The sequence below is a fragment of the Apis laboriosa genome, unplaced genomic scaffold (genome assembly GCF_014066325.1).
Source record: "Apis laboriosa isolate Shangri-la unplaced genomic scaffold, ASM1406632v1 scaffold1_cov151, whole genome shotgun sequence".
Classification (NCBI taxonomy): Eukaryota; Metazoa; Arthropoda; class Insecta; order Hymenoptera; family Apidae; genus Apis; species Apis laboriosa.
Window position 1 is genome coordinate 2888200 of NW_025222279.1, and position 23248 is coordinate 2911447.

General features: G+C 33.7%; 1 protein-coding gene across 5 annotated transcripts in view; it reads left to right on the forward strand.

Moving 5' to 3' along the window:
* The window catches only part of LOC122712308 (ras-related protein Rab-37-like), a 114445-nt gene that overhangs the window by 89281 nt on the left and 1916 nt on the right, over positions 1–23248 (forward strand). For 2 of the 5 annotated variants that reach the window (XM_043931842.1, XM_043931843.1), the window contains exons 2-6: positions 16380–17206; positions 18613–18723; positions 18905–19013; positions 22050–22160; positions 23010–23151. In XM_043931842.1, coding sequence (XP_043787777.1) covers positions 16829–17206; positions 18613–18723; positions 18905–19013; positions 22050–22160; positions 23010–23151 — 851 coding nt within the window. In that variant the 5' untranslated portion in view covers positions 16380–16828. The remainder of the gene's footprint in view (positions 1–16379; positions 17207–18612; positions 18724–18904; positions 19014–22049; positions 22161–23009; positions 23152–23248) is intronic. The other 3 variants (XM_043931845.1, XM_043931847.1, XM_043931846.1) reach the window with 2 other exon arrangements.

Consider the following 23248-nt stretch of genomic DNA (forward strand, 5'->3'; position numbering starts at 1 on the left):
GAAGGTTCTTGCGTCGCGTGGCCATCAAACTGAAAGCAATTTGTCTAAAAATATTCGTTCAAATTCACGATTAAATCTCTTTCTATTAATCGATTCTTCTTTTTCCCCCTTTATTTTTCCCCTTATTATAATCCACAAAAAGAAACATAAACTTTATTCTTAATCAATTTTCACAAATTCGACTTCGAAATCAGAAAAATGATCGATCGATAATTCGATAAATCTTACTTGTTTCTTCTTAATTTCCTGCTTCGAACAACAACCTCTCAAATAATATTCCATGAATTTTAATCGAAACCTTTAATTCTCTAAATTAAATTATATACTCGTGCTTTAATTAACCTTAACCCATCGACAATTATATAAATATTTTCACCGCGAATCACAGTGTGGAGAGGCGAGAGCCTCGATTAACGCAATCGGTTTTTCAGCGCAATTTCTTCATCACGATCCCAGGTAACAGGTAGCCAATTACTTTCCACTTTGGGCTCAACTCTGGAAGCCCGACTCTCGCCGATACGTGAATTACCTGGCGATTTTCTCTTTCCTATGTTCTCTGTGTGCTCTCCTGCTCTGTGGCTTCGTTATCGTCGATTTCGTTACGCAATTAGGCTGCACGGCCTATTGTGTGCGTTACCACCAGCGGATCGCGATACCAACCGTTGATTCCGACATCACCGCATCACCGCAGACCGAGGAAAACTCTGCGTCGATTTTAATGCAAATTTATTTTAATTGAAGAGTCAGAGAGAGAGAGAGAGAGAGAGAGAGAGATTACTTTTGATTCAACGTTTGTCTTTTTATCTTGCGTCATATCGTTCGAGGATTTAATACGAATTTATCGTACGAATCCTCTTTTCTCGTAACAAAGATGCGGCATTCGAAAAATACATTGTTGTGTTATTCTCGATTTTGGATTGAAACGATTTTTCGTTGATGAAAAAAATATAAGGATCTTGATCTCGATATATCATTCAAAAAAATATCTTAATTTCAATTAATTTATTTCATAAGAACGAATTGTGGATGGCGATGGATTTCAATTGTAGGAGTTGAAAAATATATGATTCAATATATTGTAAAATTAATGTAATATCTCGCATTAAAAAAAATCAGTGAATGGAATATCGATTTTTAAAGTAATTAATATTTCGCGTTATGTCTTTTCTGCCTCCTCGGCCTCCAGCATCGAAATCGATTCGCGTGGCGGAAGGTCCTGTTAATTGACAATTGTCGATCGAGAGTTTTTAAAAAAAAAAACCTCGCTGGACCTCGTCAGCCTTAAACGAGTTTTCCCCCGTTTTCTGTGTTCGTTCGTTTCGCGGGCAACGACTTTGCTTCCTTTCTCACGGTTCGCCGCCGTTCAAATCAAAGTGAAACAGTTGCGCACACTTCTTCAAATTAGCCATACGTGTCTCGCGCGAATCGAAAATTGAATCGAATTGTCATCTTGGTTTCAATCAAGCTGGTTAATTGTAAAACGTAAAAATGTATATTATTAAAACTGGTCAAAGGAACAAAGAAGAATTCCGTCACTTTAGCCTAGAAAATTTTTAAAGGGGGAGAGAAGAAAGAACCCCCTTTTTCATTAGTATTAATTAGAAAATTTTAAAAAGGTAATGAATAGAAAATTCCGATATAAAGTTCTAAGAAAAAAGTAAGCCACGAGATAAAGACAAAATAAAAAAAATTTCAAAATCTTCCATTCCATTCCCCGAATAATTCGCTTCAGCTTCCCAAATCCCCGAAAAAAACAAAGCTAACTAACCCTATAATCTATCCGATCACCTATTCTCGTTACTTTATATATCCCACACTCGATCGAGCAAAATTTAAAGGCTCGATGAAAAAGGAAAAAAAGAAAAAAAAAAAAAAAACGAATCTGTCAATAACCCATCGATAATTCAATCCACCTCTCACAGGAGGCGAAATCCGGCAACAGCTCGTTCGTTACGTACGCTCTCTATCATGAAATCCGCGCGCCTGTTAACCCCCTCTGGCCATGTAATATTCGGTCGAGCCGAATGGAGAACGGGAGAAAGAGAACAATTCGTAGAAATTGTGACGTTGTGAACTCGTTCGATGCTCGATAGTAATGTATTCCATAAATTAACGGGCCGAGCAAAGTTTCGATTAGGGATTTGCTTATATCGCGCCACGTGTTTTCGTGTTCCTACGTCAGTAGAACAACGGTTCAACAAGCTACTTATGGATCTCTCGCTGTTTCGTTTCGCGTCGAATTAGCATAATGTAACGGAATACCTGAATATTCAACGATTCGCCTTGGCGAAATTTCGCGACACGGTACATGAAACTTCGATCGTGTGCGCTCTCGTGAAAACAACCTTATTCCGATCTGTTCGATCTGTTGGATGGCTTATGGTGTCGTGTATGTATCCCGTGTATACACATGTCTCATCGTAAATGGGTTTTGTATCTCGTGTTTGCTCTGCGGCTTTTTATCTCTGCAACTTTTCGAATGGAAAACTTTGAGAGGTTTCGAAAATTGATTAACTTTGGAACGAGGAAGATAAGAAGTTTGGATTTAGGAAAAAATACGATTTTCCTTTGTGATCCGTCTTCCGTTCCCTGAGTATAATCAAGGTAAAAGTTTGGGATAAAAATTTTGAAAGGTTTCAAAAATTGATTAACGATATGGTAAGTTTCAAGCAGGTATTTTATATTTAGGAATTTTTGGATTTAGGAAAATTCAATTTTCTTTTGTGAAAACGGGCCTTTTCGTGTTCGTAGCTTTGGATAAAAGTTTTAGAATTTTCAAAAATTTTCGAAAATGTAATATTTAAGAAGCATTTTTATTAGATATATTAAAAATCCGATTATAATTTTTCTTTTTGCTTTCTAGTCATAACTTTGAAAACTATGAGAAGTTTTAAAAATTAATTAAAAAGAAGAAGGACATTTTAATAAAAATATTGGATTCAAAAGAGTGCGATTATCATTCTTTTTATAATTTTTAAACCTTTCAAATTATTAAAAGATGGCTGAATTTGAAAATATTAATAATTCTTTAAATATCCTTAAAAATTCTTATTTTTACCACCATCATTTTTACATTATGTTACGGATAATTTGATTCGATTTTTAATCTCAATTCAAGTCATTTAAGTCTCGTTTAACTTTCATTTACATAAAGCATTATTTATACTTCCTATTTATTTTTGTCAATTATTGTTCCCATTGTTCTCAGTGATAGTAAATCCAATTTATTCGTATAATAAGCATATCGTTTTTCATTCTTTATTACCCGATAACTTATCACGATTATTGCACTAGATTTAAACATTTTGATAATACTTACGTAACGAATTATTTATAAAGTTAATTCAAAATACAAAAGACTAAAATTGCATTGGAAATCATGTATATATTAATTTAATTTATCCTTTAATTTGCGATCAAAATTATATTTACAATAATTACACGTATCTAATTATAACAAATGATCCGGTATAATCCAAATCCAGATAACGTGTTCGATACAAAACTGAGTACAAATGTAATTTCTAAAATCGAGACATTTATTCCAAAACATCATTAAATATCCTTCCAAAAGTACCAATACCTTTTCGACATTTCAATCGTATTTAAATCAAAAAAAAAAAAAAAAAAAATTCAAGTATTCAGCAAAGCGATAAAAAGCGCTCCATTCGCCTCTTCGAGCATTTTTACGGTCGCGCGATCTCGCGCGTCGAGCGACCGATTAAAACGAGGAATTCGCGGAATTTAATCGCTCGATATTGACCGGCAAACGGCCACGTTATCGTCGAAAATATATATGCCGCGAGCCGCTACTGTTCCACGGTAAGAGATAATCTCGACAAGTTAAAGAGCAGAAAACGAATCGGGTGAAACGAGCGCGAGGAGAGGCGGAATCGCAAAAAAGTATCGAACCAGTCCTCGCGGACCGACGTTCCAAACGTGGCGATCGAAACCAACCTAATGGACGTATTTAATAATGATTTATAGCGACGATTATGTCGTTCGATTCGCCGATTCAATATCTCGAGCTGGTATTCGTAGTGACTTAATTGGGATATATATATACATATACAAGTTTCTCTCATTGATTTTCGATCGTTTGAATTTCTAATTAAAGATATTTATTTATCTATTTATTTAATGTTTTATGAGGGCGTGTGTTCATGTAAGAAATTTTTAACAAAGTTTAAAATTATTTCCCATTCGTGGATAGAAGATACTTTCGAGAGTTGTTTTTAGAGATTATTTCAAGTGCAAGTTGATTATTCGATAATGATTTTCTTGCGAGTAGTTAATTTTCAGATGTATCAACTTTAGGATACTAATATATTTTGAGAGTAAAACTTTTGAAAAATTGAGACAATATAATTAATCAATATTTTTTCGCAAATTGTGAGAACGGAAATTTCACGAATAATCATTCTCAACGCACATGAGAAGAATATTCTCAAAAACAATTAAGATAAAAATAAGATGGGAATATTATCGTAATCGAAATTGAATATTCTGCGGAATGATTGCACTTGAAGGTGGAAATCGACGAGAAATCTAAACGATTGGTAATTTCATTTGCATGCGATGAAGGATTGTTTCTTTTTTTTATTTTTTTTTTTTTATTCGTATAAAATTAAAACGTGATTTTAATAGCTTTGGTTAACGATGATTTTGTTATGGTTCGTAAATTATAAAATTCTTCCCGTGAAATATACATTTTGCAATAATTTCGCGTGAATATTCATAAAGTTTCGTTTTAAATGTGCATAACAATTTAAATATTTTGAGATAAAGAAGTTCATTTTTGTATTGGAAAAAATAATTTGTTGTTTAATGTTTCATTTAACAGGAGGGAAGATAAATAGGAATTTTCTTCTATTCGAGTGTAATAGTTTAATTACATTTATATATTGAAGAATAATTTTTTATTCCAATTTGCATCTCTCCCTGATGTTGATGTTGTTCGAACGTGAAAATTTATGTTACGCATAAATCTGAGTTTGAGCCTCAATGTTTAAAACAATTTTGAATTATAAAATAAAAATAAAAGCGCGTAAATTCATTTCACACACACATCCACATATATATTTCTAAATTTATTCAATCAAATAGATCATTTTATCAAACTTTTGTAATAATTGTAAAATTTTATTCTTTAAAAACTTCATTCTTTGTCAAATAGTATAGATCGAATGAAAAAATTTCCTACTTAGGAATAACAAAAATTTCATGAACTATCAAAGAGAATTTCCACATTTTTTAAATACATTCCCCTCGATTTTATCGGAAAATTCAACTGTTTACCCGCGATCGATGCGATCCAAGCCATGTCGACATTTCATTCGAGTCCTGCAGAATGGAACCGCTTAGCTTCCATTTTCCATGGAAACAAACACGGCGAACGATCAACCTTTCAATTTCATATCACAGAATAGAAAACTTCAAAGTGAAAAATAAAATGCACGGTGGAAAAACATTATGTTTTCAATCGTTAAAACCATAAAAAAATAATAATAATAATAAAAATTTAAAATTTAATTAAAATTCTTAGTTATAACTCCGCCGAAATCCTCAAATTTTTATATCATTAAATATTTTAATAACTCAAAACGAAACAGCACACAAGGATAAAATTATTATATCGAAACTGAAAAATTTGAAAAACAATTCTCGATGATAGGAATTCATTTCATCTGTGTTTCCAGTAGAAAATAATTATTTTACATTTTCTTTCCTCTTTTCGACGATAGAATATTTACATTTCGACGTCGAACAAATTACAAAGATACGTCGAATTTATTACAAAGTTTCCACGTTATTATCGTCACGTATTATTTAAAGAGAAGATCGGAAAAGCAACGACGCGTTTACAGAGAACACGTTGACGATATCCATTCAAACGGGTCAATTATTATATTCCACGGTTGTAAACATTTAATATTGATAAAACGAGTATCATTTGACGCAGGAAGGAAATATCGACTTTGATAAAGGATAATAACATTCTCGATTAAGGTTGAATCGGGCGAGAAATTTGCATAGAATTGATATTATTGAAACGAGGTAGGAACGAGTTAAAGTAAAGATCGCTTGGATACGAAACGATTAAGAACAATTCAACTCTTTGCAAATGAATTTTCGAATAAATTGATCCCGATATATGAAATATTCATATCATGATGAATGAACGAAACGATTGAAATATAAAGAGACATATAAAACATATTTGCACCGTAAAAATGGCTGAAAGAAGAAAGGTGTACGAGTAATATCTGAAAAATAGTAATAATAAATTGAATTTTACGATTTTGTAAATGCGATTTTATCGTTTCGAAAGAGTGGAGACATCAAACAAAGAGAATAGCGTTGATTTTATATGGAGAACATTTATATATTTATGAATTGGACTAATCATGAAATGTCATAGATATCGAAAAGTTGATGAATTGTTTGATGAAATAATTGAAAGATGAGTATGGATGGATTAATAATCTCTAAATTCAATTTGATCAAAATCATTGAGCCGAATTCTGATAATTAAAAGCATGAAATTATTCTACGTTTAATCATTGAAATCGTATTAATATTTCAACTTTTGTTAAAATATTTTCTCAGTTCTAGAAACCGAATTTTATCGTGAGATTTTTAAACGATAATTTATTAAAAAATATTGACGATTTAAAATTAGAAATTAACTAATAATATATATTATCCACATGTAAAATATTAAAAAAATATTTTAAATAAAATTCTAAAATATATATCCGACAAAGCAAAAATTCGACATAAAATTCGACTATATGATATAAATGAATTTTTGAGATTCATGAGAGAGTCACTTCCGGTTGAACGGCACGACGACGAAGCAACAATATGGAGGAATTATTTACGTCACGTAGACGCGAGACAATCACGAATTTGTCACTAGAATCGGCATGTATTTTATCGTGCAAAAGCAGGGAACAGTGTGTCACTGCGAATTCTCCGTGTCGGCCATATTTATTCCTCGATTAATATTCATCCAACGATCCTCCTATTTTTTCCCCTTTTTCTACGACCACCTACTTTTGCACTTCTCTTTTCAATTCGATTCGTTTCAGCCATACCCTGTTATAACTTTCATTTTTTTCCTTCTCTCTTTATAATCACTTATTATAACGTAATCGTTGAAACCTCTCTACAAGATTAATAAAATATCTTAAAAATAATCTGTTAAGCCTTTGATACACAATCGTATCTATAATTTTTAAATCTTATTTGATCGTTTTGTTACCATTATAAATGAATAGTTTGTTCGTTAATTTATATTTCTCCGTAATTTCTTTCAAAACTATAGAATCTTTTTTTTAGAAAAATCGAATTCTTTTCGAATTAAAGAGTAATCAAAATGTTTTAAAAATAACGACAATTATTAAAAGTGTACTGTTTACTCGGGAAAAAATTAATCGTTCTTGATTTCTCGTCGCACGCTTTCTCCCGTTTAAAAGAGTTTGGCTAAATGTGTCTATACAGGAAGACATAAAAGAGCCTCTGAAGAACGAATTGAACGATGTGCCGGCGTACAATGGAAACACGCACGCTAGCCGGAGAAAATTTAATCAAACACCGTTCCCAATGCACAATACGCAATGGAAAAGGAGCATAAAGAAAAAAAGATGGCGGTAGAACCAGAGAGAAGCGAGGACAATGTTTTCTTTCATTAATTTCGCTGCCTTTCTGTTCGGACAGAATACGAAGAGAAAATGAAAAATTCATTTCGTCATAAATATCGATAAAAAAAGAAATAATCAGAGTAAAGTACTTATTATTTTTACAACGACTATCAATCATACCGAATCTTCCCACGATGCGAAATATTAATATTTTCTGTTCCGTTATTGTAATTTATTAGAATCGTATCATTCAATTTAAATTAAATTTATTTAATCTTAAAATCATTTTCTTTTTTCTGGTTTTTTAATTATACATTTGTATTATTTTTAAATACAAAGAATGTTTTTTTAGTAATATATTTTAATAACGAGAATGACGCATTACGTTTTAAAAATATTATATAATAATTATTCTAATATAATTCCCAATATTTAAATGTAATTGTGACATTTTCATAGATCATAAAGTAACACTATGCGTATAGCAGAATTTTCCTCCTTAAGTGCCTTGCAGTGCCATCTAATAGAACACAAAGTAACTAAGCTACTTATTCTCCATTCTCTATCTCTTATTATCAAATACAACTGAATTATATTACAAGTAAACAATCAAATATACAAAATTACTATAAAAATATACGATAAAAATTATTTTCTTATTCAATCTTTGCTTTATATAAACATAAAGAAAAATTAATTTTGTAGCTGCGTTAGCGTAATGGCTAACGTGGCAGACTTTGTTCAAGTTCCCACTACGCGCGATGGTCGTAGGTTCGAATCTTTGAGAACCTCGTTTGGAATTTTTATATTGAACAAAGTATATTATGCAATTGAAATTCACATTTATAGTGCATATTCGGTTATATTTATTTCTCCTCGAGGTTCATACGGTGATGAGTTTAAACAGTTTACCCGAGTCTGGTTTCGATCGAACCTCAATTTCTGGGGATCTCGTTCCAGATAATGAAAAGAGTAAACGTGTAGAGTCATAGTTACGCTGAGTATGAACTTCTTTTTAATATCTAATTCTACTATGTTTTATTATGTTATTTAATTTTCATTTTAATTTGCAAATAATTAATATCACACGAGTATAATACAATGGATCGAAATCAAAACATTTTCCGTTTAATTCTAAAAAAATTTAGAAATAGAAATAATTATTGAATTCGTAATTAGTACGAACGTTCAACTTGAATTATTCAATTTACACGATATTAATGAAAAGAGAAAAAAAAAAAATCGTTCAATAATTTTTTCCATCACATCATACAATAGTTAGCTTATCAAATCGTTGCAGATAAATATGTAATTATCCTTCAATAGAATTCACTAATATACGCTCCAAGAGAATTTTAAATTTTATGACAGCAGTGTCGATGCAATAGTAACTGTATATTGCTTGTTTTAATGCACACTTCTCACATGTTGTACACCGGATACGATGCGACTCTAAAATTCAAAACTCATTACGGAGTAGGAAAGGGAATGGTTACACACAATCCCGGAAATAGGTCGGTCCGCGGTCAGCTGGCAATCACCACGTTAATTACCATGTTAATTAGTGAACAGATCGAGAACTGTTCTGTCAGTCAACGCCTCTTCGCTGATCTTACCAGACATTGATCCCTTCCCCCTTTCAAATTATTCAAGAGAAACGCACCAGATAGAAGGTTTTCACCACGCGCGTCGTAATGACCAATAGAATTTTAAAACGGCGCGAATAATTTTCGTAATGGCTGCAGCTCGAGCACACGTATTATCTCGTTGCAATAAAGATGAATATATAATTACATTTTTGAAGGAGGAATATTTTAGAAGGACATGATACAACGAATTGATATTCACGTTTCTTTCTTTCTTTCTTTCTTTTTTTTTTTTTTTTTTTAATAATAAATTGGAACGAAGCTAAGATATTTCTTTGATTATGAAGAATGGAGAATAATGTTATAAAGATTGCTGGAAACGTTATGGAGTATTGAATCGATCGTGGGAAAAGTTTAAGCAGTTCACAGCTGAATTCAGAATCTTCGTACAGGGAAAGTTTTGTTTGTGTTTGTGAGATGATATTATCCATTTGCTTAAAGATAATAAAACATTCGTATTAGTTTGGTTAGAGGATATTGGATTATTCAGGAATGAAATTACACGGTGGTGGTACTATTTTAAAACGAACTATTTTAAAAAAAATTGTAGAACGAAGACTTTGACTTTTGTCACATTATAATTAACTTTCGCTACTAACTTTTAAATTTCAAAGCCGAGAAAAATATATAAATGAAAAATCGATCAAAAGTGTCGGAACATGTAGAAGAACGAAAAGTTCGAAAATTACCAATTCCAAGAATCAATTTCCAAGAACGAACGCACTGGATCGAAGTCCAGAGAAGAAAATATTTGCCCGAAACTTGATCTGAATAATTCTCTGGATTATTATTCCACCCAATTATCGAAGATATTATTTTAACGAAAATTTCGCGATATTCGGCTCGGCTACGTTGTTCGACGTTTCGAAAAACAAAATCGAGGAGGCATTCGAAACTGTGCCAGAGGCTTTATTAACCTCGTTAGCCGGGAAGCACGACGAAGCCGAATAATATTTCGGAATCAAAGAGGGTAACAAGGGCGGAAGTTCCTTTTGCGACAATAAGGTTACCTCTTCACATTGCGAACATTATTTCTCTTCGTCGATCTTCGTTTTTCAAACGTTTTCTTCCAAGTTTCTCGCGTTGTATCTCTTTGTTCCAGCCATCATTTTTCTGGGGCACGTTTCGATTGTGGTCACGCTTCGAGTGATCGACTACAAGTAAGAAGAAGGGCGGAGGGTAAAAAAAAAAAGAAGAGGGGAAATCCTTCTGTTCATACTTGAATTTATGGCTTCTTCTTTGAAGAACTCGTGCAATTTTTATTTCTCGTTCCGAGCTGCTCGCTTTGTGGCTTTTCATCATCCGTATCCTTTATCTCTGCTCGTTTTCTTTAACAATCTCACTCGTGGTACAAAGTTCAAAATAAAAAAGAACGGAAGATCAAAATAGATGGAGTAAGATAACGATTCGAAAAAGTGGAATGAAAGATTTAACGCAATTTGTTTCCTTTTGAACGAAACTTCCTTTGGAGTGAAATTTTGAACGATCATTTTTAATGATCTTTAATAATATCGTTTCTATATATATATATAGTCGAAATGATGGTGCGATTTCAATTAAAATCGATTGAATCGAGTTCTTCTCTCGTCTACGCAAGAGGTTTCTATCTCTCAATTACGTAAAGACTTCCTGTTCCACACACTTATTTTTTTTTTTCTCTTACATAGAATCAAGAAACGTAGATCGTATCAAGATATCCTTTCCATTTACATTCGAGAAAATTTATCGTTAATCATCATTACTTTTAATTCGTTGAAAATATTTTTGATAAATTCCACTTTTTTCTTAATTTTTTCCATAATTCAAAAAATATATGGAAAAATATATGGAAAATATAAATAATTGACTTACTTATAAATTTGTTCAATTGTCACGTGAAAATATATATATACGAACGACACTATCGAATGATAAATTGACATTTCAATACCGTACATATACACAATATGAAACACATAATATTTACATCTCTTTCGAATAACACGGATAGCAATGCCATTCCAGAATGTCCCTCGTTCCCGATTGCCTATTATTACGGCGCCCATCGACGAGTATACCTCGAATACCAGCACGCCTACCTGTACGCGGGATTAATTATTGATCGAGCGCCGTAGCTTCGATTGATCGTTAATTCGGGGACGCGTAATTAATTAATGCGTCGTGTCGGATGCATCGGACGCTTACAACATCCTGCGAACAGAGATATCGCGATGTTTCAGTGAAAAGCTCGCGGTGAATCCTTACGGATATGCGACCGGCCACCAATTAATCCGTTCGTCGAATTCGCGATGGAAATCGCACGCGCCATTATTGACCGTGGCTATCTTCGGATAATCTTCGTCGTCCCTTGGTGAATTAAATTTATTTAGAAACTTGTTCTTTCTTTTGATTTTATTAAACTTTCTTTTTCTTTTTTTGCAAGATAAATTTAATAATTTGAATAGTAGAATCAATTTTATTCCATTTATATAGTAGTATTCTATGGGGAATATTATTCGTATCAAATTTTTAGGTAAATTCGAAACAAAGAATTTCTTATGAATTTTTTATTCATTAAGCTTGGTGAATTAAATTTAGAAACTTGTTCTTTCTTTTGATTTTATTAAATTTGTTTTTGCAAAATTTAATAATTTGAATGGTAGAATCAACTTTATTCCATTTTTATAATAATATTATTCGTATCAAATTTTTAGTAAATTCGAAACGAAGAATTTCTTATGAATTTCTTATTCATTAAGCTTGATGATTTAAATTTATTTAGAAACTTGTTCTTTTGATTTATTAATTTTCTTTTTTTTTTTTTTTGTAAGATAAATTTAATAATTTGGATAGTAGAATCAACTTTATTCCATTTCTGTAGTAGTATTCTATGGGGAATATTATTCGTATTCCCCATAGAATATTATTCAAATTTATTATTCAAATTTTTAGGTAAATTCGATACAAAGAATTTCTTATGAATTTCTTATTCATTAAGCTTGGTGAATTAAATTTATTTAGTAACTTCTTTCTTCTGATTTTATTAAATTATCAAATTTTTAGTAAATTCAAAATTTCTTATGAATATCTTTCATTAAAGTTTATTAATACTGTCCAAAATTAGTGAACAACAGGAGTACGACAAAGTAAAATTGGAATATAATTTCAATAAAAACGATTCTTTGTTTAAAGGATAAAAAATAATTTAAAACAACACTTAAACGTGTTAATTGAGACACGATATTCCGACTTTTTGTACCGATCTTTCATCGAGATATTTTAAGAAGGAACGTCATATTCGTGCAACAACATCAGAATAGGATAAGAGGAATGAAGCCATCTCGAGAAACGAGAGAGGTTAAAACAGTGAAAAGAAGAACTCTCTTCTTGGGTTAAGGGCAAACAAAGAGTCATCCGTGTGGAAGATAATATTCGAGCGCGGTGAAGTCGAGGGCGGTTGCACAATGGGCAGAATTCCTGGGGAAACTGGTCTTATTATCTATGGAAACACGCTATTTCTTCGCTTTATATTCCATTAAAACGGTTGATCGTTCTTGTTCGAGAAAGTGTGGAATGATCCATTGTAGGAGGAGGGAAAGCGTGTCTCTTTCCTTCGAGATTCGTGTTTCCGCGTGAAAACGAACGGAATGGAGAGATTATATCGTGAAAAATGTGCGATTTATGCGAGTTTGGTAAATTTTGAGTTTAAAGGCGAAGATTGAAAAAATTATAAGAATTAATTTTACAGATATTTCAATGCGGAGAACGATTAAAATTTGACTCGTGAGGATACGGAATTGAAAATATCGATGAATCGAAATGTATCGATTTATAATCTTCAAAGAAGATTCAATTTCATTATTCAATTTTTATAGAATTTCTGTTCAATACTTGCTTGTACATTCAAGTCTTGATTATTCTTTATCGATAGCGAAGGTTTAATCAAATGCGTAATCAATTCTAATGGAGATCATAGAATTAATGAATGGTCGATAATGGTTATTCAGAGCACGTTTTCATCACGATTAGACAAGCCTGCACCTCGATTTTAAAAAAAGAAATCGCAATTAAATTGATAATTAAATTGAAATCTTGATGAATTAAAAATTTGATCGAATATATAGATTTATTTCTAACGAAATAAACATATATCCACTGAATCGAAATAAAATATAGAAAAACTTTTTTCAATGAGAAATCTCGATTTAAATAGAGTGTATTGAGTATATGTGAAACGTGGAGCTGTGAAATGTTCGAAACTTACTTTCGAGCCCACCAAGAAAAGGAGAATAGGGAAGGGCGCCACCAGTCGGGTAGAGTCCGCCGGCAAGAGGGCCCCGTTCCCTCGTAACCTCGAGGGTTTTTTTGACGCCAGGTACGGCGTGGGTGGGCCCAAAGCGGTAGGCTGGACCAGCCAGCCTTGTATCCGCGTCACGATTCGGTTTTTGTAACGAAATAGCCCCGGATTCCGCTTCTAACTCGCTAATCCGATCCCTCTCGAATCACCTTCCTCGATTTTCATTCTTCTCACTTTGTTTCTTCCTTTTTTTTTTCTCTCTTTTTCTTTTTCCGATACGTTTCTCTATATTTTCCCTATATTCTTCCATTATTATTTTACTATTATACGATACAAAAATAACGGAAATATTGAGGAGAATACGAACGATCTCTAGTAGAAATGCTCGCCCAACCTGTTTGGGGATTAAGATATAAGTCTCTTATTTTCTATCCTTAATAAAAAAAACTTAACAGTTGTTTCTCGTCTTTCTATATTTAACACTCATTTATTTACTCACGAAACGAGTAAATGACGAAGCTACGAATTTTCCTCGGACGATTGTTCGAAAAATAAATTTCGAAGAAATAGATCCATTTCGTACCACCCCTTACCCACTTCGTCACGTATTATAATAATCTCAAAATTCCAACTACAATACAGCGGAATAATGGCTCGGCGGAGGCGTTCACCCGACTTAATTCGCGGCTTCAATTATGCAATATCGCAAAACATATTCGAAACAATACACCTGGTGGCTGGTTTTCGAGCTGCTGCGCAAGACATCTCGTTTAGCGCGTGCCGCGAGCCTTGACACGATAATTGCGTCACGACATGTTGGTAATTGCCCGGCTTTGATTCGCCACTGCGTAAAGAACGTCGATTTTTGCGATTTTACGAACACGCGCCTTTTGCGGCATGCTTGATTCATTTAACGATTCGTTAAACGAGAATTATGTTTTATTTCTTCCGTCTGTCCCGCGGCGGGAAAGGGGTGGAGAAGAGGGGAGGCGAGAAAATGAAGACCATGGAAAAAATTTCAAGTTGGAGGTTAAATTGGAAGGAACACGTTTTTAAAATTTTAGGGTTGGAAAAAATTAAATCTGTGATTAAAAATTATTTTGATTAAAAATTATTATTTTTGATTAAAAATTAGTCTGTGAAAATTTTTAATTGGAAATTTATTCGATTTCGTACAGGTGATTATGCTCAAAATCTTGCGCTTTGTTTTGGAACGATCGTTGATTGATAATTAATACTATACTTTGTGTTAGGTTTCGATGAAGGAGGGATTGGAAAGAATAATGAAAAATCGATATTTTTAAAAAAGAATTCGAAGTTTCGATTCTTTCTTAGAATTTTTAGAATTTTAGAGTTGGAGCTGTGAAAATTTTTAATTGGAAATTTAATCGATTTTGTACAAGTGATTATTATTGATTGATAATTAATATTATACGTTTCGATGAGGGAAGGATTGGGAAGAAGAATGGAAAATCGATAAAATTAAAAGAGTTTTAAGTTGAAGTTTCGATTCTTTTTTTTTAGAGTTGCAGCTGTGATAGTTGTATAGATTCCTTCGTTTCGGAGTGATAGATGATATAATAAATATTTACCAATTTTTAATCAGACAAAGAACTCTTCTTGAAATTTTCACAATAAGGCGGAGAGATCGAGTAAATTTTGAATCGAAATATCCAACGTAGTTAATTTTCAAATTCGAACATTTTCTGTTAATCAATAGCAAAATCTATCGTATAAATCGTGGCAGTCAGACAAAATATCAGACAGATATATCGTGGAAATCTAATTCAAACCACAATCGACTACCTCCACCGACCATATTTGCGTTCATTATCCACGCGACTGGACCAATTAGCCGAAACGTCCAAAAGTCGAATTTGCTCATCCAAATATTAGGATGGAATCGTTAAACGATACGTGGATGTTTCGGTGGATTAATTAAAACACTCGTCGTGTTTACGTAAGCGGACTCGTGACGCTCGCGTTAAATCAACATAGGTGTCGACCCGATTATACAATCCGTCTCGTAACAAGCCAAGCAATTGCAATGCTTTCAGATCGTTGCGAATTACGTGTCCATTCCATTCGTTTCGATGGAATCGTTCCATCTTTCTTTCTCCATTCGTCGAGAAACGAAAATGTTCGATGCCGAATCTTCCGAAAAAAAGTTACAATTTTTCACGCGTGCGAAGAGCGTGTAACATTCTGGTTGGAATTTCATTTACGAATGAACGGGCTTTCAACGACGTTCGATTCCAACGATTTCCATTTGTTCATTGGTTCTTGCGCGATCACAAAGTTTTGATCATTCAATGTGAAATAATGGAAGAAATTTCGTTTAATGGATTGGAAAATTGCAATGGATCGTTTAATTGTCAAAGTTATTCGCGATATGTTTACAATGCAATCCGACGACTTTTGTTGTTCGAACAACAAACGGGGGTATTTCTGCGCCCCTGCACGCGAAGGCTCTTCCACGGTAAATACAAACGCCAGGGATTAATAGTAAGCTGAACACGGGCCAATTCCCATAATAGGCTTCATTCTCTTCTCTACCTGTTCCTAATACAAATTCCTAAACAAATAGATGCAAGAAATTGTGACAAACATTTAAACGTCTTCGAGAACGCAAACCACAAATCATTCCACGCTTCGATCCGATAGTCATCCTCCATTAAATCGCATCGAACTCGTCCTAAAATCTCCTCCTTCTCCTCCTTAAAAAAAAAAAAAAAAAAAAAAAAAAAAAAATAAAGAAAAAAGAAAAAGAAGAAAATCGGCGCAATACTCATCAAGACTCCTCTAATCCAGGTGCCCCCTAAGAGCCACGCGCTCGATATACCAAGCTCGAGCCGTGCATCAAGCGCGGCGCCACGATTGAGAAAGAGAGAGAAAAAGAGAGAGAGAGAGAGAGAGAGAGAAAGAGCATCGATCCGACTCTCGATCCAATCGGTCGCGGTTCTCGCCGAGAGGACTTTCACTCGGCGTCCGTTGATCGGCCGCGGCGAACGAGCGGGCGAAGCGGAAGGCAAGAGAGAAGAGGCGCGAGGCGAAACTCCGTCCCTCTCCGCCTCTGGTCCCGGGTTGACTGACCTCGATAGCGAAGGAAAGGAGGTGGCGGTGATCCGCGGGAAGCGAAGAAGGAGCGGGTTAACGGCGACGACGGCGACCACGGCGACGACGGCCGCGACAACGACGTGCGCGACGAGGAGTGGCCGAGAAGAAGAAGAGCAAATTGGTGCTCCCGGTAGCAGGGGCCCATGAGCGCAATGGAGGAGAAGTTGCGCGGCGTGGCGAAGCGCGGGAGCAGGCACGGTCCCCGCGCAACGGGGCCAGCCGCCTCCGATTGGCCGGCCGCGTCTGGGTCCGGTGGTGGGGGGAGGGGCCAGGCTACCCCCTCCAGCTCGCAGCCAGGCGGCTCTGCGTACAACCGCGGTCACGAGAGCCCGAGCAGGCGGCAGTCCTCGCGGGACAGCGTCGAGCCGACGGGCCAACAGGCCCCACCCGAACACGGCGAGCTCCTTTTCAAGGTCCTGCCCTCTCTCCTGATACACAGCGCCACGAGAACCTTTCGGCTCTCGAGAAAGAGAAAGAGAATCACAGGGATCATGTTTTTGCGCCTCGATCCAACCCTTACGGTAAACCGCGTTAAACCGGGTGTCCACTGGCGCGTGAATTGTTTGCGAACGAACGCACGCCAACGTGGATTTGCGTCAGCGGAGATCCACGGTAAACAAAAGTGGACGATTGATTTTGCTTGCTATGCTGTGTTGTATAGCGCGGAGAAGGAAATTTATTCGTGCTTTTTTTTTCTTTTTTTTTTTTTTTGGTTTGACGATGGTTTGAAAGGTACGTGGGATTTTTTTTTCTATTTTTATGCAATGGCACGGGGGACGAATGATTTTCTTTTCGCAAATTTATTTGCGAAAAGTTTGTTACGTGTTACCAGCAAATGCAGTTTAGTGGATACCCGGTCGAGTTTTCGTATAATTGAAACTCGATGATTGATGCGAGATCGATATGAGATATCGCGTGTGTGAAGTCTTCAGATTATATGGTTTGACTGATTTCTAGGAAAATTAAGAAACTTCGATGATAACTTTACTTTAATTATATGGTAACTAACTTTCGATCACGTTTCACCGTTTCCAAACGCAACTCTACGAGCAAAAATTAACTTTTCCAATCAAGAACAATCTTTTTAGCTTCAACTTATAAACTGAAAGCATGCTTGTAAGTAAGCTCCTGCACTCTTTTTTTTTTCGCAATCACGATCTTTTCAATGACTTTATTCTTGAAGGAAACCACTTTTCCAATTTTGCTCTTCTAATTTTAGTCTTTCCAACGGGGAAACTTAATTTCCAGAGTTACTTTATAACACCATTTGGTAGCCATCTTCTAAAATTTATGAAATATTCCTATCCCGGTAAATAGTTCGTGGAAATTACTTAATTTTATCATTTATTTCCATTTCTCCTATTATATGCTAATAATCCACATTTTTAACGATTTACGATTGATCGAGTATGATCATTTGATCGAACAATTTCACGATCAGATATCAAAATCCAAACGAAAACAAGGAACTTTGATTATAATTTAGATCAATAATTATCTTTTTTCGAATGCGTTTGGACACGAACTTGTTACGTGATACAATTCAATGTGAATCTTAAATTTAGTTTTCGTTAAATTAAACAAAAAAAAAAGGGGGAGGGGGATCGTGGAATTTTAATGATTTCGTTTCATTTTTCTCGTCATAAATAAATAAGAAAAATCGTATAAAATAAAGGATCACTATTTTCTTTCTATTATGAATAAATACTTTAAAAATTAAGTCATTTTATATAAAAGAAAATTTTATTCGTGAAGGATTATGGAAATTAGGAATATCGTCTTATTTTCATTCTATTAAGAGATATAAGTAATCAATTTAAAAACTGAATTGGAAAATAAATAAAATGATCAAACGAGAATTGGATTCGAGAAAACTTTCGAGAAGATTTCATTGACATTTTCACAGAAAATTTTTACACGACAATAGGTGATGCTACTAGGCGACAGCGGAGTCGGGAAAACCTGTCTTCTGACGCGGTTCAGAGACGGAAGATTCCTGTCTGGCAACTATATAACCACCGTCGGCATTGATTTTAGGGTGAGAAATTCTAAATCTTCATTCAGGAACATCGGAAACGAAAACGAAGCGATATCGAATCGATTATCGAGATCGGGTATTAATCACGAGAAAGCCAAGTGACTGTTGCGAAAATAGTTTGAAAAATAGAGAAAATTATTTATTGGACGGAGTGTTATGGATTGTTTCTATGTATTTTCAGAACAAAGTGGTCGTCGTTGACGATACGTCTATCAAGCTTCAAATATGGGACACGGCCGGTCAAGAGAGATTTCGAAGCGTGACGCATGCCTATTACAGAGATGCTCATGGTAATTATACTATGTTGATACAAATTTGTGCATGGTGTTGCCAAACAATTGACAAAATTATCGATTGTTTACGAGAAGTGGAAGTAATTTTGAATTGTTTATAATTCAAATTGTTATAGACTAAGTTAGATAAAAAGAAAACGTGTATAAATATATTTACAATTAAAATATATCCATGATTTTATTCAAATTTAATACGACAAACTATATCACGTATATTATATCAATTATAAAATATTTCATTAAGAAAGTAATTTTCAAATGGTCGTTCAAATTTTTCAAATTTGTTACAAAAAATATCTATTTTATAATTATGACGTTCTATAAATTTAATACGTTCGATTTTTTTTTTTTAATTTGCAAAATATTGAAATTGATAGAAAAGACAAATTGCAAAATATTTTAATTGCATTACCGTTTTTATCTAATCTCTATATTTGCATAACACGCTAATTAGAATCGCTAATTAGAATCGCTAATTAGAAACGCTAATTAGAATCGGTGTAATAATTAGATTAGATTAGTCACGTATAAATTTAAATACGTATTTCTTTTATCTTTCGACATCTATCTAATTGCTACCAGTTAGATATATAGAGAAATAATTAATGATATGAATAGCATGGATTAAAAGGAATTTTTCAAAATAATTTCCAGGATAGACAAGAGCTCGTTTCGCCTATACAATCAGTTTTCCATTTACAAACAGCTTTGCATCTAATAATCACGAGACAAGGCGATAGCGAAATTGCTAGTTGGACAACTTGTCTGGAGAAGCAGGAATAGAGGACAATAACATGACAATATTCATTGCGAGGCATAAATTAGCGGATTCTCCGTCGAGTCTATGATTTCATTACAATAATAATACCTATGTCATATATGTCTGTGAAACTAATTTTAACCACACCATACTAATCAAATCTGATCACACAGATTGAATTTATACAGTTTATTAGAGATTTGTAATACAAGATAATTTTAGTTTAATTTCACAAGTTTATTTATTGTGCGACATTTCTATTATATAAATCATGTATTGATGTATAAAAAATGGCGAACGAGATAAGCCAATTTATTATTAGCAATTATATCAAGTTTTTGCTGATCGACCAATGAAAAAGAATGGTTATCATGTAAAAAATTTACGACGTTTTTGCATAATTGATATGCAAAAAGATAAAAAAAAAAAAAAAAAAAATTGAAAAATCCACAGACTGGATATTATGTAAATTGTGTTTCTATATTATTTAACTACGTTTCAACTATCAGAAACGATTTCTTTGAAGAAAACTTTCTAGAAACAAAACTAAATGAAAGTACTTGGATAAAACGTAATCTTCTATTACATTTCAATTTAAATAATGCATGTGCATTTTGTTAAAAATTATATTCAATCTATAAATTTTAAAATGTAAAAGGGAAAATTAAAAAGTGAACGAAGATAAATTTGAATTAATAATAATTCTATCTAAATTCTACATTTTTATTTCTCAATTTTCAATTCTTTTCATCAATAGTCACACTTTTACTACCAACTCAGTAAAATGAATTTCCCTTAAAATATTTCGAAACAATGACTATTATTTCTATCAATATAATGATTATTTCTATCGATACAGTGACGGTATGATAAAAATTAGAAAAGTCAGTTTCTACTAACCTTTTATAATCTTTCAAAAGCAAACGCTATTCAATGAGACAAATTTTCCCTAAAATGTTTCGAAGCAATAACTATTTTCATCGATACGTGATAGTGATGCGTGGATAAAAATGAAACAAGACGTTTTTGCATCTCTTCATAATCTTTCAGGAAGCAACCGAGTACTTTCGCTACCAACCGAGTAAAATAAATTTTCCCTAAAATGTTTCGGTGCAATAACTATTTTCAACGATACAGCAGCGCCAAAGTAGGTCGTGGAACGATTCGAAACTGAAAGATGGCGTTCATTTTGGAAAGTTACTTAAGCGAATTCTAAGGGTTAAAGAGAGCGGCGAAGGAAACTCGGCGTCCGCCGTAGGGGGTCGGCCATTGTTTGCGGGGAGGAACCTTCTTTCACCATAGACGCAGCCACAACAATAGTCGGACGTCTCAAAGGCATGGTAACAATTACGACGTTTCGACAATAGTGTCTTCATCGTCGGATATTGCTCGAACGATCGAGCTTTCGTCTTGTGACGAGCTTTAAGCCACCAGAGAAAACTGAGCTTTTCATGGTAGAAAGAAGAGAAACAATATTCGATTCTTGGTTTCATAATCGATGTGGAACAAGTGAATACGGTATATTCGATGGAGATTATCGATAAGAAATGAACCTTTTACATAAAATTTTTTTCTCCTATTGTATTTTTATCCTATTTTTATTATTGGTATTGCAGTATTCTTAAGTCAGTTTTGTTCAGGTCTAATATTTATAGAATTATTACCTAGAAATATTTAATTATCTGATAGGTTTTTGGGTCTACAGCCACGTGTTCAGGTTAATGTTTTGTTTTATGATTAGTTTTATGAGTGTACAGTTATTCGCTACTTTGACAATGTGAAATAAAATTGGAAAATTATTCAGAATTTTATAAGTTTATAAGAATTTTAAAACTAAAGAAACTTTAATTTCAATAAAAACACAAATTAAAAGAACGCTCGTACGTTTAAAAGAATATTTTTCCGAGAAAATTCAAATTGAAGGAGCTGTATGCAGCAACTTGTTTCAAAAATTTCCATTCGAATAATATCCTGAGAGAGTCATTCTCAAGAGAACAAAGGCAAAGACACACTTAATTTCCTCGCGTTTCAATTTGCCAACCCGTGAAAATATTCGTTTCACGCGACGAAAACGAGCGAAATGGTTATAACGAATAACGAAACAAACGCGTGTAAATTCCTCTGATGATAAAAAAAAAAAGTGAATAAACGAGTTGTATGTGGTATTTTACGCGTAATAACACGTGAAACATCATATAGAAACTTTTTGTCTTCGAGTGTCTATCAATCGCGAGTATCACGGCCGATTGCATAACGACCATTATTCGTTTCAGCTCTTTTATTGCTATACGACGTGACGAACAAGACGAGTTACGATAACATCAGAGCCTGGCTGAGTGAAATTCGGGAACACGCGAACGAGGATGTGGTCATCATGCTATTGGGTACGTTTCGATTATTTCTAGACAGTAAATCTAGTGTCTACTGAAGAAGTCGATAGTGAAATCATCATTTATTTTAAGTCTGAACGACTTAGGAACTAATCTAGCAATAGCACTGTTCAACAAGGACTGCTGACTCAACTATGCTGCAAGATCTTGCAAATCAAGATTTTCTAAGTGGATAAAAGTGATCGGAATAAAATGTTGAATAAATATAAGATTAAATTCATTGTCATAGGATGATGTAACGCGTAGTTAAAGATGTATCTGTGTATCTTTTGAATACGAGTGAATAGGAAAAACGGAGAAAAGAAAGAGAGATTTTCTTTACCGTCTTTGCGAAAGAAAGTTGTCACGATGATCAATTAGTTTTTATACAGTATACAGTAGTTTCAACAAGCTTCTTGTTTTATTTTAAAAATCATAGAAAGACGTTCTAAATATATCATCGTTTGAGTTATTTAATTACTCGATTATTATTGGAATTGAGAGAACTGTTCTTTTGATCAATGAAACGTTCGAATTTTCTATCAGCTGGGATTGATTTCAGGAAGTAATTGCTCCTAAAAATAAATTGTGAAAAATTATGAGTTATTAAAACAAAAAATTTCACTTTTTCAAAATAAATAAAGTAAAGTAATCAGTTAACGAACACATCAACTGAATTTATATGTAAATATGTATAAAGTTTACTTAACTAGTAATACTAAACAAGTTACATATGTATATTACCCTCGAGATATCTCATTAAATCCATCCCATTAGACCAGTTCCAAACAAACATCTCAATCAACTACTAAAGCAAAATTTCCAGTTAAACGAGATCTAATAAATTGAAATTAATGTTTTCAGGTAACAAGTCGGACTGCGGAACTGAACGAGTGGTGAAGAGGGAAGACGGTGAACGGTTAGCGCAAGAGTACAAAGTTCCCTTTATGGAAACCTCGGCTAAAACCGGCCTGAACGTTGAATTGGCCTTCTTGGCCGTTGCTAGGTACTTCTGAATCCTTTCATCAATCGTCATCGATTTATCATTATTCATTAATAGAACAATAAATAAATGAAACATGTGGAACTCTAATTAGATGAAA